At 44.5% G+C, this 15,192-nt stretch overlaps 1 protein-coding gene across 1 annotated transcript; it reads left to right on the forward strand.

Moving 5' to 3' along the window:
• Positions 1–13,876: 13,876 nt before the first annotated feature.
• On the forward strand, positions 13,877–14,692 carry NEUROG2 (neurogenin 2; the record flags this gene model as incomplete). Its single annotated transcript, XM_081304660.1, has 1 exon — positions 13,877–14,692. One exon carries the CDS (start codon positions 13,877–13,879, stop codon positions 14,690–14,692), a length of 816 nt encoding a protein of 271 aa, XP_081160786.1.
• Positions 14,693–15,192: the final 500 nt, after the last annotated feature.

A 15,192-nucleotide genomic window follows, 5' to 3' on the forward strand; every position in this document is an offset into this window, starting at 1 on the left:
ATACCACATTATTATATTCATTTGTACAATTAGAGGGCCCTTCTAATTTATTAAGTAGTAAGTACTGTTAAGGTTGAACTTAATGAACAATTTAAATAAGAATCAGGCAAAATTCTAATTTTTAAGTTTAATTAAAATCAAATCCATCAGTCAGGGGGGAACATACAGTCCAAGCCAGGAAATCCAATAGAAGAACTTAAGGGAGAACTAATTACAAAGATATTGTGAGAACTGAAAAAGCCAAGCAGAACAATGAAGCAACACAGAGATTAATCAAAGCAAAGCAAAAGAAGGACCTAGAGTTCCAGTGTTGGGTTTGTTGAGTGTGAGCCGCTGGAAGCAATCTGGCAGGAAGGTAGCGTGGATTAGTTGTACAGCTAGAGCTGGAACATGAAGAAGATTCAGCCATTACCAGAAACACTGCTCTGAAGCTCAAAGTTGGCATCTACCAACCTCTTGCCTTTCAGTGTCCCTTCATTGCTTCCAACTGGTCAAAGTAAGGAGTCTGGACAATTGTTGTTGTCAGGGAGAATGGGGATAGATTGAGAAAACAAAAGTGTTTTTTTTTTTTAATACACAAAACATGCCTAAGTCCAGCCATTTAGTTGAATGGGAAAATTCTCTGGAAACTGCAACTATCAAAGTTCATTCATGAAAATAATATCAGTAAACTAAGGGTTATATACTGTCTAATTCTATTTGCATGAAAGTATGGATAAAGCAAAATTATAAGTATAGAAAGCAGATCAGTGGTTGCCAGGGATTAGGGGGACTGTTGACAAAGGAGCATGGGGGAATATTTTGAGGTGATAAACCTGTTTTATATCTTGATTGTGGTAGTGGTTGTAATTCTGCAGACAATTGCCCAAACTCACAGAACTTTACATAAAAACTGGAGCATAAAAATTGAATTATTTTACATAAATTATGACTCAGCTAAAAAGACAAAACATAATGTCACTATATCCATTATTCTTCTAAAAATTCAACTATACTCATTTCCAACATTGTGCCTCTAATGGGGAAATGTTATCTTTGCCTCCTTTTGATTCCATATTCAATCAACTAACCATTTAAATTTTATCTCACATGATGAAAAGATAGAAAGATTGTTATTAGTGGTCATTAAACTGATTTACTCCTTGGGGGCTGGGGATGTGGCTCAAGCCGTAGCGCGCTCGCCTGGCATGCGTGCGGCCCGGGTTCGATCCTCAGCACCACATACCAACAAAGATGTGTGTCCGCCGAGAACTGAAAAATAAATATTAAAAATTCTCTCTCTCTCTCTCTCTCTCTCTCTCTCTCTCTATTTAAAAATTCTCTCTCTCTCTCTCTCTCTCTCTCTCTAAAAAACAAACAAACAAACAAACAAACAAACAAACAAAAAAAACCCAACTGATTTACTCCAGAACTCCTTTCTGGTTATACAATCTGCTAGGTATACTGGATGTCCAATCTAGAATTATGAGTGACTACTTAAGATGTTCCTATTTACCTTCTATTACCAAGATTGCCACTTGTGACTATCTAGGAATCAAAACAAGATTGGGACAGAAGCAAAAAGATCTCCTTGTCTTTGTTACATTTCATGAGTGTGGGTGTTTGATTCCATTGTGAGGTGACTTAAACAAGTAAAATCTCTTTCTTTTAGGCATACTTATTTGAAAGTAAGCAATGGAGAACTGACACCATCTGGGGATGCAGAGTTCATATCCATATTCCAAGCAGCAGGGTGGAGGGAAAGGGAATATGGCAGGCATAGCCCTTCACTGAAGGACAGAAGTTGCTTATGCCACTTCTATTTGCATCTTACTGGGTTGCACTGACTGCCCCTACCTTCAAAGAAAGTGAGAAATGCAGTCTTTATTCTGGTCAGCCTTGTATGTGCCCAGCTAAAAGTGGGGGGATCCTGTTACTGTAGAAGAAGGAGAAAATGCCTAGTACAGGGCCATTAGCAATCTCTTCCATTCTAGTTCATTTTACAGGTATCTGTATTCATCTGTATTCATTCTGCATGGAGATATATATATCATTGAATGTCTTGAAGGACTCAAGGACTTGAACAACCATCAGTTCATAGGGTGGGCCCCAGCTCTGCTGTGGAGCTTATGGAGCTAAGGACAGTCATAAATGGGAGCTATTCTCTGTAGTCACTGGAAACATGGAATTTTAGCACCCTGCTTAGATTTGTTTCTAATCATGTTGGCTTCAAGGAGTACTTTAATCACCCGATACATACATTATTTGTCAACACTTAATGACAGCCAACCAACACTATACAAAGATTCCTTGATATATTCAAAAGAGAAAATTGGTGGGCATATCACATAATACTTGGTGTCATACTAAAGTTACCTAAAATTGAACTTCACAGCAGCAAGTTATATGAAATTTATGTCATGTCTTTAGGCCATTAGAAAATAATATTATCTATCACATCAAGTTGATACTAATTTGGATGGAATTGCCTTTAGGCTTAGTTTGTAGATTTTGTTGTCGAGGTTGTATAAGAAATAAAAACATAAGGAATATATAGCAAGATCTGTTTATACATCTTTATATAACAGCATAATAACAATAGCCACAGTCTACACTGATGGGGCACAAAAGGGTCTCACTTTTCAGATGGGTAAACACATTACTCCAGGGAAGGGTACAAGGTTGGAATTGTTAAGCCTAGGTACACAGCATGACTAGTCCAGACTGCAATTTCTGTCTTGTCCCCTTAGGATGCTCTTGGGCAAAAATTTCTTTATTTGTGAAAATGGTAATGACAAAAATGTTGCCCCTGAGATTTATGTGAAGAGCAAATGAAATAAGCTACTGTATATAATCTCAAATATAAGGAAAGACTAAGTGGAGGAAATTTTCAAAAGAAATCATCCCTTTAGAGGACAATGATGTTGATATGATACAGGCATGACACAGCGATAAACGAAGCACTGTCCTATCAATATTAATTGATGAAGGGGAGGAAGAGAAAAAAGTTACCATCCTCATCTCCATAAATACAACTCTGTCCTAAATTTTGGTTGAGTTTTCACCACTTAACAAATTACTGTGATGATTAAAGAAAAGTCATTATGTTCTGTAGTTACAGATGTATTTCTTCGTCCATATCAAATTAGAGAGAAACCTCAATTGCCAGAAAATTGTGATTGAAATAACTATCTAAATATTCTTGGCCAAATGCAAGAAGCCAAGAAATACACTATTGACTTTAATGAGACTGCATCCATATGTTTTTAGTTTTATTATTTAAAAATTTCATGTGACTTATTTCATTTCTATTTTGTGAGGGAGAAAAAAAGCACTTTGAGCTTTTGGGATGGGAGGGAAGGAGAAGGTTGTTATCTCAATGAGACACTGTTTTTAAATTAGCATATTTTGAACAAATGAATTTCTTCCAAGAATTAATATGGAAAAAATATGCATTATTGATGCCCCAGCTTTATGATACATTGAGATACAAAGGAAGATACAGAGGAAAAACCAAAATACCATGTGATTCTTTGGGAATAGATAGCAATTTATTTCGAGAAACTTGTCCTTAGTCCTAAAGCAACTGCCTTACACCTTGTATCACTCATTTCCTGAGAAATCTCATTGGTCTTAAATACAACATAACTCAAATAATTTGAAGGACTTGAGGAGTCATTAGGACAAGGCTAGAAGTCCCGGATTCATGCAAATAACAAAACTCCCTTTTTTCTCTAATTTTTAGTGGCACATTGTATTCTTCCCAGAGAGGGGTGGGGAAGAACTGTGTTCTAATTAGGACATTAATAGGAGTTTGGGGGTGGGATAATATTGACATAGAGTTTTATTTATTTATTTTTATTCCTTGCCTGTTATTTTTTTCAGAATACGTATAGTGGACTTTTACCATGAAGAACTTTAAAAAAAATCTCTTGATTTTCCAGTAAGATCTTGCATTATGAGGTTAGTGTTTTCCTTCCTTCAAGAGAAAATGAACTCTTGAATCCTCAAAAAAATAAAAATAAAAAACCCCAGAGAAAAAGAGAATTTGCTGAAAAGAATGCCATTATCCTCTTGCAAATCCTTTCCTTTCTCTGATTCTCAGTCCTGCTGTCTCATGCATGGACAATAACACAACAAACTTTCAGTGTGGTGATTGGGTGTTATAAAAATGCATCTAAGAAATCCACAGTGGCCTCCTCTAGGGTAAAGATGGCTCCTGTTGCAGAGAAAGCCCAAAACCTGAAAACACAAGAAAACCAAACTCAGAATTATTTATTCTCTGGATCCTGATTATTTTAAAATAGTAGCTATAAGTGCTACCTTTTCAAGCACAGAAAGAAAGAGGAGCAAAGTTTTATTTATTTTTATTTTAAATTTTTTTTTTTTTTTTTTATCATTGCTAGGTCAGGCCAGGAAGAAAGATTAGACCCAAAGGATTTCCTGTTAGCAAGTGTACTACTCTGAGACATTGGTAAAAATCTTTTCTTTAGAAATCCACCCAAATCCTGCCATTTGGGCTCAACTTTGTAAACAGATGTGATCTATCCAGAAGACAGAAAATAATAGCATAAAGGAACTTTCTCTTTTCAGTCCTAGGAATTTTCATTTAATAAAATACTGAAATCAGCACTGTGTGTTTCTACCCTCTTTATTGTTTCTGTAAACAATGTTGACATAGATAGTTCAAGACCAAGTTTTAAATGGTTGTTTTAAGATTCCAGTATCCTCTGTGACAATAAATGATCCAAATCCTGGGGCCTTAATTTTAACTGGGGATGAGTTGTGGGGAATAATTCACACAGTTCAGACATCCCTGATCTGTAATTTCCTTCCAATCTTTGAGAAAGATCTGCCCCCTCCCCCCAAAACACCCAAGGTCAGCATTTTAAATACAGTGTCTGATTAAAAATTTTAATTACCACTACCCAATGCCAAAATGATGACCACTATAAATAATTTTGTCTCCAGGATGTGGGTGCTTATATGTCTGTGTAATCATTCAGATATTAATGTTATCTAACAAATTGGGCTCATACTAAGCATTACAAAATGCAAAAAAAATAAACGTCTGTCAAATGTGATTTTGAAGTCATCATGACATTTATGTTATGGTATCAATGGCACTAAGGTATACTGACTACAGTATTTACTGAAATATTTATTATTCGTTTGTCTGTACTGTTGATAAAGTGGGCAACTTGAATTCGTTCTGACTCACAGGTAAAATGCTAACTTACGTCCTTGTACTTACTATCTTTGACCCTTGGGAAAGCACAATAATTTCTCTGACAAAGTTAAGGACAAGTACATTTGGAAAGGAAATGACAATGGGGGGCAGATAGGAATTTGGGTGCCTCGATACAGGAGTGAGGCCTAAGGCAAGTGAGTTGTGTTCCTCACCGACCCCCACATTTTATACACATGGCACCTAGCTGGGAATAAACATCAAATACAATCCGGAAGAGAATAAAAATGAACCAGGGGAGGAGCAAATATCGAAGATGAATCTGGAACGAGGCTCAGGGTGCATACATACAACACATACTACTCAGATAAGTTATATGGCCCCTGTTCACGGCCTGGAGCCCGTCTTTTCCCCAGCCTATTGGTTCCTGGCGTCACTTCTAGCAGAACTGCGAAATTCTCAGAAGTCTTGAGGACTAAATCCAGTTGTTCTCAAACTTGGCTGCAATCAGAACCACTAGAGATGTTTTGTGTGTTCATTTCGGCTCTAAGGCGCTCACAATCAACGCTTTTGAATCTGTAAGTCAGGGAGCAGCTGGGCACTGCGAGTTTGTAACTGGAGCCGCAGGTGAAGGCTGCGGGAGGGAGGGTCTGCGAAGCGCTGCCAAGCCCACCGTGGTGTTTGCTGACTGCGGGCCAAGGAGTTTCCCGGTGGATCCCTGGCCTCGCCGCACCCCGCCAGGGGGCGCCAGGACCTCACTTTACTTAGAAGGCTGGTACCCTCTGGCGCTCCCAGTCCTGGACCCGCGGCACGTCCACAAAACACTCAGGTATGCCAGGAAGGGAGAGCGACCCTAGAAGCGCACCCAGCTGCAAGGGGTGTCTCTTCCAAACCCCTCGCGCTCGAGCTCCCCTGGTCACCGCCCTAGCGTAAGACCGTGTTTTGTGTTTTGTGTTAAAAGCTGTCTCCGCCCTGGTACTGCTCGAAGGCGTAAATGAGTGAGGGGTGGGAGGGGCGGCGGGGGAAATGCAGAAAAGAGGCGCCCGGGACTGAATGAATACCTTCTTTAAATTACTGCTGACACCTCGGTTCCAGGCCCCTAAAATCTCAATCAACAATCCATTAGAACTCAACAGGAGTAAAACTAAATCCTCGTTTAAGTGTATTTATCCGATCTCCTTTCTCTCTTTCAAATGCTAAATCCATTTCAGCATATGCCCCCTTCTTTCTCTCGCCTTTCTCTCAAGACTGGCAGCCCATACCACTCTTGTAAATATGAAAGATGCTAATCATATGACATATCACGTCTCCGTCGGAGCCGGAATAAAGCCTTCAGATTTGGGATCATTGCCTCCAGACAACAGCTTCATCAGCCGGAAAGTTGGTTTTTTTTTCTCCTTTCCTTCAACTCTCAATCCCTTCTTTGTCTGGAGGAAAATGCAGCCGACTCGAGCCACCCAGGCCATATGGTTCACTCTGTATTTTCTTAGTTGAATTCTGAATTGTTTCTGTGACTTGCGAAGTTTTTTTGGAAGTGCGTATAAAGACATAGAAGAGCTGCTTGTGCAAGGAGCGCTGCCCGACGCGCCGCGGCCGCCCCCTCCCGGCCGGGAGACCCAGCCCTAGCTCCTCCGCCCAGGGTAATATCAGCAATCGCATTATCACAAGGTTATGACTGACAACCGAGGAGGGCACAGCAGTGTGGTTCGCTGGAAGCGAGTACTGTGAGCCTGGCAAGGCCCCTCGCACCTAGTAGGCGCTTAAGAAATACTGGGCGGGGTGGAAGGGGATTCAAGAAAGAATAACTCGGCTTCAAGGATCGACCTTGAATGCTTTGCATTCTAAAGGACCTGTGGATCCCTTGGGGCAGGTGTGTGAGTGTGTGTGTGTGTGTGTGGGGGGGAACTGCATCCTTGCCCTCTCCTGTCTCACTGTATTGAATTACATTCTTTTATTGTCTACATAACACTTCGTTTTCTGATGTCTTGTTTTTTTCTGTCGATTTATTTGAATGTAAGCTGTATGCGGGTAGTAATCGCGCCTGTGTTGTGTGCAGTGTTTCCGGGGTTGGTACAATACTTGGCACGCACTGGGTGCTCCTTTAAGGGCAGGAAGGAGGGATGAGTCAAAGAATAAGTTAAAGTAATAAACTGATATTTCATTTCTGAAAGGTATAGACTAAGAAAGTTTCTCTGTTAAAGATTCGAATTTACCTCAATCTCAGCCCTTTGACATACCAGTGAGAAACAACAATTCGTTTATTTCCAGGAAAGAATTCAGTGTTGTTTTTTGTTTTTGTTTTTAGTGGGGAGAGGAGAGGGGGAAATCAGCTTTCAAGATCTTTATCCATTTCTCTGAATAAGTTTTGTGTTTTTCGGGTTCGGGACAGACCCTGGGAGGGAGCAGGCTGCCAAATTTTCTTTCTCTCTGTCTAACTCCTTACACAAACCCCAAAGGGCCCTTTCACCAAATCATTAAATTCTACAGAGGTGGTCAAGCCCGCACTGCTTTTCATGAAACGGAGAAAGAAAAGGGTCCTTGAAGTTTAGAAGATGCCCAAGGAAAACTCCTTGAATGACATCAAAAGAATGAGTTTCCATAGCTGTTGAAGCACGAGGGCAGTGTATCCGCACAAAGGGGGATCGGGGCACCGGGACGGGCCCACCGCTCTGTCCCAGGACAATTGGGTCACTGAAATAGGGAATTAATTACCATTGGAGAGTGGGCAGCCCATTCACCACTGGCTGAGTTTTATTAAACGCCAATATAAATAACAAAACAACTCTTGTGGTTGCACTATTCCTACACGCCAAAGGAAGGATTATGCTGGGGATTAACATCTTAAAGTCTATGAGACTTTCTGACTCAAGGCTCGGGGCTGGTAATCGTGTTTGTCTCCTGGTTCAGCGATTAGTGCTCTCTTTCTTGCACTTTCCCCTGGATAGCCAATGTCCCTTTTTGCAGGCACAGAGGCTTGGAGAGGAGGTTCCCTCCTTAGTGGGCCCCCAGCTTCCCACTCACGCACCTGGCTGTTCTTTTCCAAACCTCACCTGAGGAGAACAATGAGGAAGCTAGTCCAGGTTGGCATAATCTACAATGATTTCTTTCCTTAGAGGTAAAGAAGGGCGCTTGGGGTAGCTGGTCGCAGTAGGGGCAAGGGAGAAAGTAGGTCAATGAAGAAAGCAGGGAGCCTCCCAGCACCTGCCGGGCAGATCCTGCTATCAAGCCGACCTTGGTGTCAAGCCCGAGTCCCTGCATGTTTGTCTTGGGACACCAGAACTTGTTGTGCGGTTTGAGTCAGTGGTCTCCGGAATAGGGCTCTGGGCCTGGGAGATGATCTTGCCTAACCTCAGTCTCCGCTAGCTGATTCCTTCCATGCTGGGAATATCAACCAGCCGAAGGGCTAGCGTAGGGATCTACCCGGGATCTATCTCTCCAGAATTCAGTCCACGCCGAATCCTCCCCGGACAGGATCCATGGGTAAAAACGAGGGTGAGACCAAGAGTTCCAAGTAGTAGCGGCCTCTGGGCGCTAGTTTATATTAGTTTCCTTGGTTCCTTGGAGCTTCCCCAAAATCCGAAATCACGTTTGCTTCCAGTTCTAACATCACGAATAAGGAACCCCAAATCGCAAGGAGTACTCTATGGAGAAACAGGGGAGGCTGTTCCCACCCCAGCCACCCCTGCTCTGGAAACTGCGTTTCTAGTGTCTAGGGGAGAACTTTCTCGCCATATTTGCGCCTTTCTGAAAGATCATCCGGAGGATAAGGATTTAGGTTATGAACTCCCGCTGAGCAGGAACGTCAGTCAGCCCTTCTTTAAACAGACATACTCTTTTCTTGTATCCTGGAAAGACAACCAAAACTTTGCTGTTGTCCTTCGGAGATAGGGCGCCCTCTTGGATGCTCCCAGACATTCACCTGCAACAGCAAGGCTAGGACCAGTTGGCCTCTTTTGCGACTTGTGAGGTCGAAGTGTGGATGGGATGTAGCCTATGGCCCCACAGTAACACCTATCCTAAACTTTAGGGCTTTTGGGTCGTCTTAAAGTTCAAGCTTCTTAGAAGCAACAAAGACTTTCTAAAGATCTCCACCCCCTCACCCCTCCTCTTACTTCACTTTTCTCTTGCTACACGAACTCGCCTCCCCTTTCTTTCTAAGGCTAGGGGATGAGTTTAAATCATTGTGCTCCCATTTCTTGATAACCGCCTGCTTTGAGCTTTTGTTCTCTTAAAGTAGGATTGCATACTGAAAAGAGGGGCTGAAGATGAACAGTTTGACCCTTTAGGACAGTTCACGCAATGGACAGGAGCGGCCCTCGGTCACCATCCTCGCTGATGCTATTCACGCTCTCTCCTCCCACTTCACATAACATTTCAGCCTCGTTTCATCTGGACAATCTTTTAGACCACACAAGTGCCTCTTGAATTTATTTAAGTTAAAAGAGTGCTAGAAGGATCCAGCTAAGGATATTTGGTGTTGGTCACGTCTTCGCAAAGCTGAGTACAAATCGAAATCTTTCCCCCAACCACTGCAAGTAAAACTGAGCAAAATGCTGAACAAATAGAATTCCGCTAGCTAGGCAACTGAGTCTGGAAGGTTGGTCTCTGGATTGCATGAACGGTATTAGTTTGTCCTTGTGCTTCTTTTCTTTTCTTATGCATTTTGCATAGTGGTACATGTTTCCCGAAGTGTTCCAGTATCAAGAGGGAGGCAGCTCTCTTGAAAGCTGCAGCATAAACACAGAAGAGTTCCACGATGATATTGAAGGTGACTTTTTTACATCTGTACTTTCCACAGTAATCTAAAGTACTCCAGTGCACATATCCAAAGAAGCCGTTATTTACAAAAAATTCTATGAAATATAATATCTTTGTATCTAAATGATTTAGAGATTGGTTTATACCAATATTTGAATACATACAAAGCCCTAAGGGTTTTTGTTGTTGTTGTTGTGTTTGTTTGTTATTTACAGTATTGGAATACTGTTTTCTTTTAAAGGAAACTTCCAGAATAGGAAATGTACAGTTTATCTTAATACTATTTTCCTATTTCTAAACATCTGTACAGCATACATTCATATATGCATTATTTAAAAATATATATTTAGTTTGTCAATGGACCTTTAATTAATTAATTAATTAATATGCAGTGCTGAGAATTGAACCCAGTGCCTCACACCTGCCAGATGTGCGTTCTACCACTGAACCACAACCCCAGCCCCTCATATATGCTTTATTAATTTCTCACACATGGCGGGGAAGGTGAATTTTGTCAAAGGAAAGCATGTGCCCTTTTAGTGAATCATGAAAACATAAAATCCCAGGAGAATATATAAGCTGAGGAGTCAGGCACCCAAATACAGTTAACAATCAACTAAAGAAACCCACTGGATGTTTCACTAGCACTAAGCATTAGAACCAGTTTGATCTCATTGTTATTTGGGGTTATACAAATCTCCCGAGGCTTCCCTTTAAAGTCTCTACTTAACTGGATTCCAGTTCTGCTCTTTCTGTTCTTAATATTTTGTCATTAAATCAACCTAGCACTTCCTAGATAAATCAAAATTCGAAAGCAACCTGTCCAAAGAGATATGTTTCTACTGATACTAAAGAAAACCTTCCTTTGTTTTCTATTGCATTAATCTATTGGCTTGTCTCTCCTTGCAGGCAGCCCCTGTGGAGAGATGTAGATATCCAAAGACTGTCACACCATGGGTCCGCCCACTATCCCAGTATTTATTTTTAGCAGTCTTTGATCATTTCCTCAGAAACTAGCTTTCTCATCCTTTATTTCATTCAAATTCACAAACAAAAACCCTGCATTCACTCCAACAAGTTCCTTCAATTCTTATTTGGCTAGACAAGACCACACCCTTGGTCAATTTTCTTTTAGGAGGGCTTTGAGAAGAGTATTTGTTTGTTTGGGATCAGTGATCATTGCCTATAAAACAATGCTCATGTGTACATGCAACTAAGTAAAACAATTCTGCCATCTTTCACTACTGACCTATCTTTTGCTTGATCAAATGTCTTTATGAAGTTCTGATTGTGTAGGTTCCCGAAACCTGAGAGAGGCAGATGTTGTATGCCAAGGAGACTAAATGTGTCTTCCTTTTCATTTGAGCACTTATAACAAATGAAATCAAGCTATTCCAAAAGGATTTAAGGAGGGACTGAGAAAATAATGCTTTTAAATTTAGGCAATTTGTTTTAAAAGAGGAGGAATTGAAAACATCAATATGAAAGAGCAAGTTGAAAATTATTATAGTTTTCAAACAATTTCAAGACAGAAGTCTGTCTTTTTCACAAGATTCTAATTTTCATGTTCTGCACTTTGTGCCTTCCAATCTTGCTCATTACTTCCCTGCAGAAACATTAAACAAGAGAAGACCACGGCAAAAACAATAAAAACTCACTGAAACACAACTTATTTTCAAGCTCTACAAGTCCAGGGAGACAGATACCAGAAAATAATATTCTTTTGCCTTTCTTGGACTTCTAACACTCCAGCTTCCCCTCCTATAAACTTAATTTGCAAAAGGGATCTCAAGAGATGACTCTATAGTTTATTGGAGTCCAGATCTATCCCGCCACTCGTGTAACTGCTAAGTAAAACTGGCTCCAACGCACATTTAAGAGGTCTCTGGTTCTGCCTCTAAGAAAAATCAGCCACGGTGACAAGAGGGTGGGCCTGAGTTAGGGGAAATAGGGGAGGGCTAAGTGTAATTTAGAACAAGTTTCCTCCTAAGTCCAGTAGCCCTTCAGCTCTTTTTTCTCATTGAAAAGAGGGAGAATTGGGAGGAAGGGCCTCATGTCCCTACAACGCCCCCCAGCGCGGACCAGAGGTCACAGAAATGTCAGCGCAGCCTCTTCGCTTGCAGGAGCAACAGCTCGCCACTCCTCCTGTTCTGCTGGCTGCCACCCACGCAGGAAGCCTCCTTTACTTACCCGCCTCTCTCTAAACCGAGGTTAACCTTCTCCCCACTCAAGAAAAAAAAAAAAAAACTATGTTAATGACAGGAGCCTCAGTGTGCTTCAGGTGAAAGAAGCCACTTTCAGTTCTAACATGAGTGCTCTTGATTCTTGCATTCTCTAAATGCTGATCAAATGCTCCAACTACATCTTCCCTTCTAGGAGATGCCTCTGTGAATTCCCAATGTCCTCTCACGTCACCCTCCCACTCCAGTTTATCTGGACCCCAAACTCCTTGCTCACAAAGTGCCCACAGCTTGTCATCCGTATCCCTTTCCTTTCCTAGCAAAATGAATGTGTTTAAAAAATCGTGGATCATTTGATACAGCCCCTAAGAGGCTTTGCCAAGAGATTCCCGGCAGCACCACAAGGCTAACTGCTTTCCCCAGGATTCTGACCCCCATTAACTAATTCCTCGGCTCCCATCGCCTGCGAGCTAGAAGGCCGAGCAGCGCTGGGTGGGATGCGTGTGCGCGCGCGTTGGGGCGGGGGGTAGCTGTGGCGGTCGCGAGACAGGGGCGGGGGTGGTACCCCGGGTCCCCCCATCAGCCCCCAGAGCTCGGGCCCCTAATGAGCTGCTGAAAGGGAGCGGGCTCCGGTGCGCGTGGCTCGAAGGCCTCCCGGAGTCCGGGGCGCCCTGATTGGCCAGCTGCGCCTCGCGACCTCCATTCATTAATAAATTAGCGGCACGCTCCAGCCGAGCGCGAGCCACCAATCACAATGGACAGCGGCCGCGACAACAGCCGCAGCTTGAGCCGGTGCCGCCGCCGCGGCTTCGGCAGCTCGGGATGCAGCCTGGAGCTCCAACAGGAGTTTTAGAACCATTTTATGCTGATTAGATAAAGGGGGGAAGGAGAGGCGGGGGAGGTGGGAGGAGGAGGATGGATGGCAGGGCCGGGGGAGGAGGGGAAGGGGCTAAAGAAAGAGAAAGAAATGAATGATGATAATGCAATGAAAAGAATAAGCCGGGAAGGGAAAAGCGGGGGATAAGGGGGGTCAGGACAGGAGGGAGGAGGAGACGGCTAAGGGGGGAGGGTACGGTGAGGTGGGGGCCCGGGGGCAGATCTGATTGTTTTCTGGGTGGTATATAAGGGGTTTTAAGGAGAGTCGTGTGCCAGACACGCAGCCACTGAACCACAAGCCGCTTCGCTTTAACTGGAGTGCCTGGAAGTCGCGTGCCAAGAGCCGCGCGGCCAGGGACTGACTGACAGACAGACACGCACCACCACCACAACACACGAGACCCGGGCGGGCTGCCGCCGCCGCCGGGGCTCTTGGCAAACTCGCGCGTCAGAGAGGTCCCCTGCAGAGCCGCGCCACAGTAGCGCCAGGCCCGCTTCTTTCCAGCGTAGAGAAGGACACAGCGTTGCTCCCGAGTGCGGGGAGATTCCAGGCATACGCCAAAGTAATAGTTACGCTGCGGCACATTAGAACCAACTAGGTAAGTATCCACGCCGTGGCTTCCAACTTCGCAGGCTGTTTCCTCCACTTGGTCGAACCACGCCTGCACGCCCTCTACTCCCCGCAGTATTTCTGTTGCTAAGGCTGCAGTTCCTACTTGGGTCGGGAAGAGCACTGATTAGGTTTCCTCCCCCAATTATGTTTCTCCTTTGAGCCTTTCGGAGCCTGTCATTGCGGGTGCGCCTACCCGGCACGCACCAGTGACAGGGAGAACGTGTCCGTTTGTATGTATACATCTCATTTGCCTTTTCCTCCTTTCCTGCTTTCTTAGGTAGGATGTTCGTCAAATCCGAGACCTTGGAATTGAAGGAGGAGGAGGACGTGCTGGTGCTGCTCGGCTCGGCTTCCCCAGCCTCAGCCTCTCTGACCCCGTTGTCGTCCAGCGCTGAGGAGGAGGAGGAGGAGCTGGGCGCGTCGGGAGGGGCGCGTCTGCAGCTTGGGGCCGAGGCTGGGCAGGGGGCGCGGGGCAACTCAGCGGCGGGTGCCGAGGGCTGCAGGCCCGCGCGGCTGCTGGGTTTGGTACACGAGTGCAAGCGGCGCCCCTCCCGATCACGGGCAGTCTCCCGCGGCGCCAAAACTGCCGAGACTGTGCAGCGAATCAAGAAGACCCGCAGACTGAAGGCCAACAACCGCGAGCGCAACCGCATGCACAATCTCAACGCGGCGTTGGATGCGTTGCGCGAGGTGCTCCCCACGTTCCCCGAGGACGCCAAGCTCACCAAGATCGAGACGCTACGCTTCGCTCACAACTATATCTGGGCGCTCACCGAGACCCTACGCCTGGCAGACCACTGCGGGGGCGGGGGCGGGGGCCTGCCGGGGGCGCTCTTCTCCGAGGCGGTGCTGCTTAGTCCCGGAGGCGCTAGCGCCGCTCTGAGCAGCAGCGGAGACAGCCCATCGCCCTCTTCCACATGGAGTTGCACCAACAGCCCCGCACCGTCCTCTTCTTCGTCCTCCAATTCCACTTCTCCTTACAGCTGCACTTTATCTCCCGCCAGCCCCACAGGGTCAGACATGGACTATTGGCAGCCCCCACCTCCCGACAAGCACCGCTATGCACCTCACCTCCCCATAGCCAGGGATTGTATCTAGAGCTGCCATCTCTGCTTCCCACGCCAGGGTCATAGTGGGTTCTCTTTCCTGGTTCCAACCAAGCCCTCCTCCCATTTCTTCCTTGCCCCTATTTTTCACTCCCTGGAAATCACCTCACTTAGAGCAGATGTAGCCGTTGTGATTTCTCGGTTGGTTGTTGCATTCCTAGGCTTTGGGGTTAACTTCGTTCAGTCGGGTTCTGATTTATTGAAGGTATGATGAGTCAAAGAGGATAGTGGCGTTTGGGGGCGCTTCCTGAGACTGAAAGGACGCTGTGAAGAGATGAGGGTGGCATATCTAACGAATTTGTAGAGAGGAATGACGCTCCTCCCCTCTCTCGGAAACGCCAGAGGGGCAACTCGATGCAGTTCGTGTGAATCTCCCAAGGGGAATGCAACTGGTTCCTGTGATCTCTTCACCTTTGCTTCCACATAGAGATGTTAATGTCGAGTAGAAAGACATGGATCTTAGCATCTGAATGATTTTATCGGTAATAATAT

This window comes from Spermophilus citellus (genome assembly GCF_964194105.1).
Source record: "Spermophilus citellus genome assembly, chromosome: 8".
NCBI lineage: Eukaryota > Metazoa > Chordata > Mammalia > Rodentia > Sciuridae > Spermophilus > Spermophilus citellus.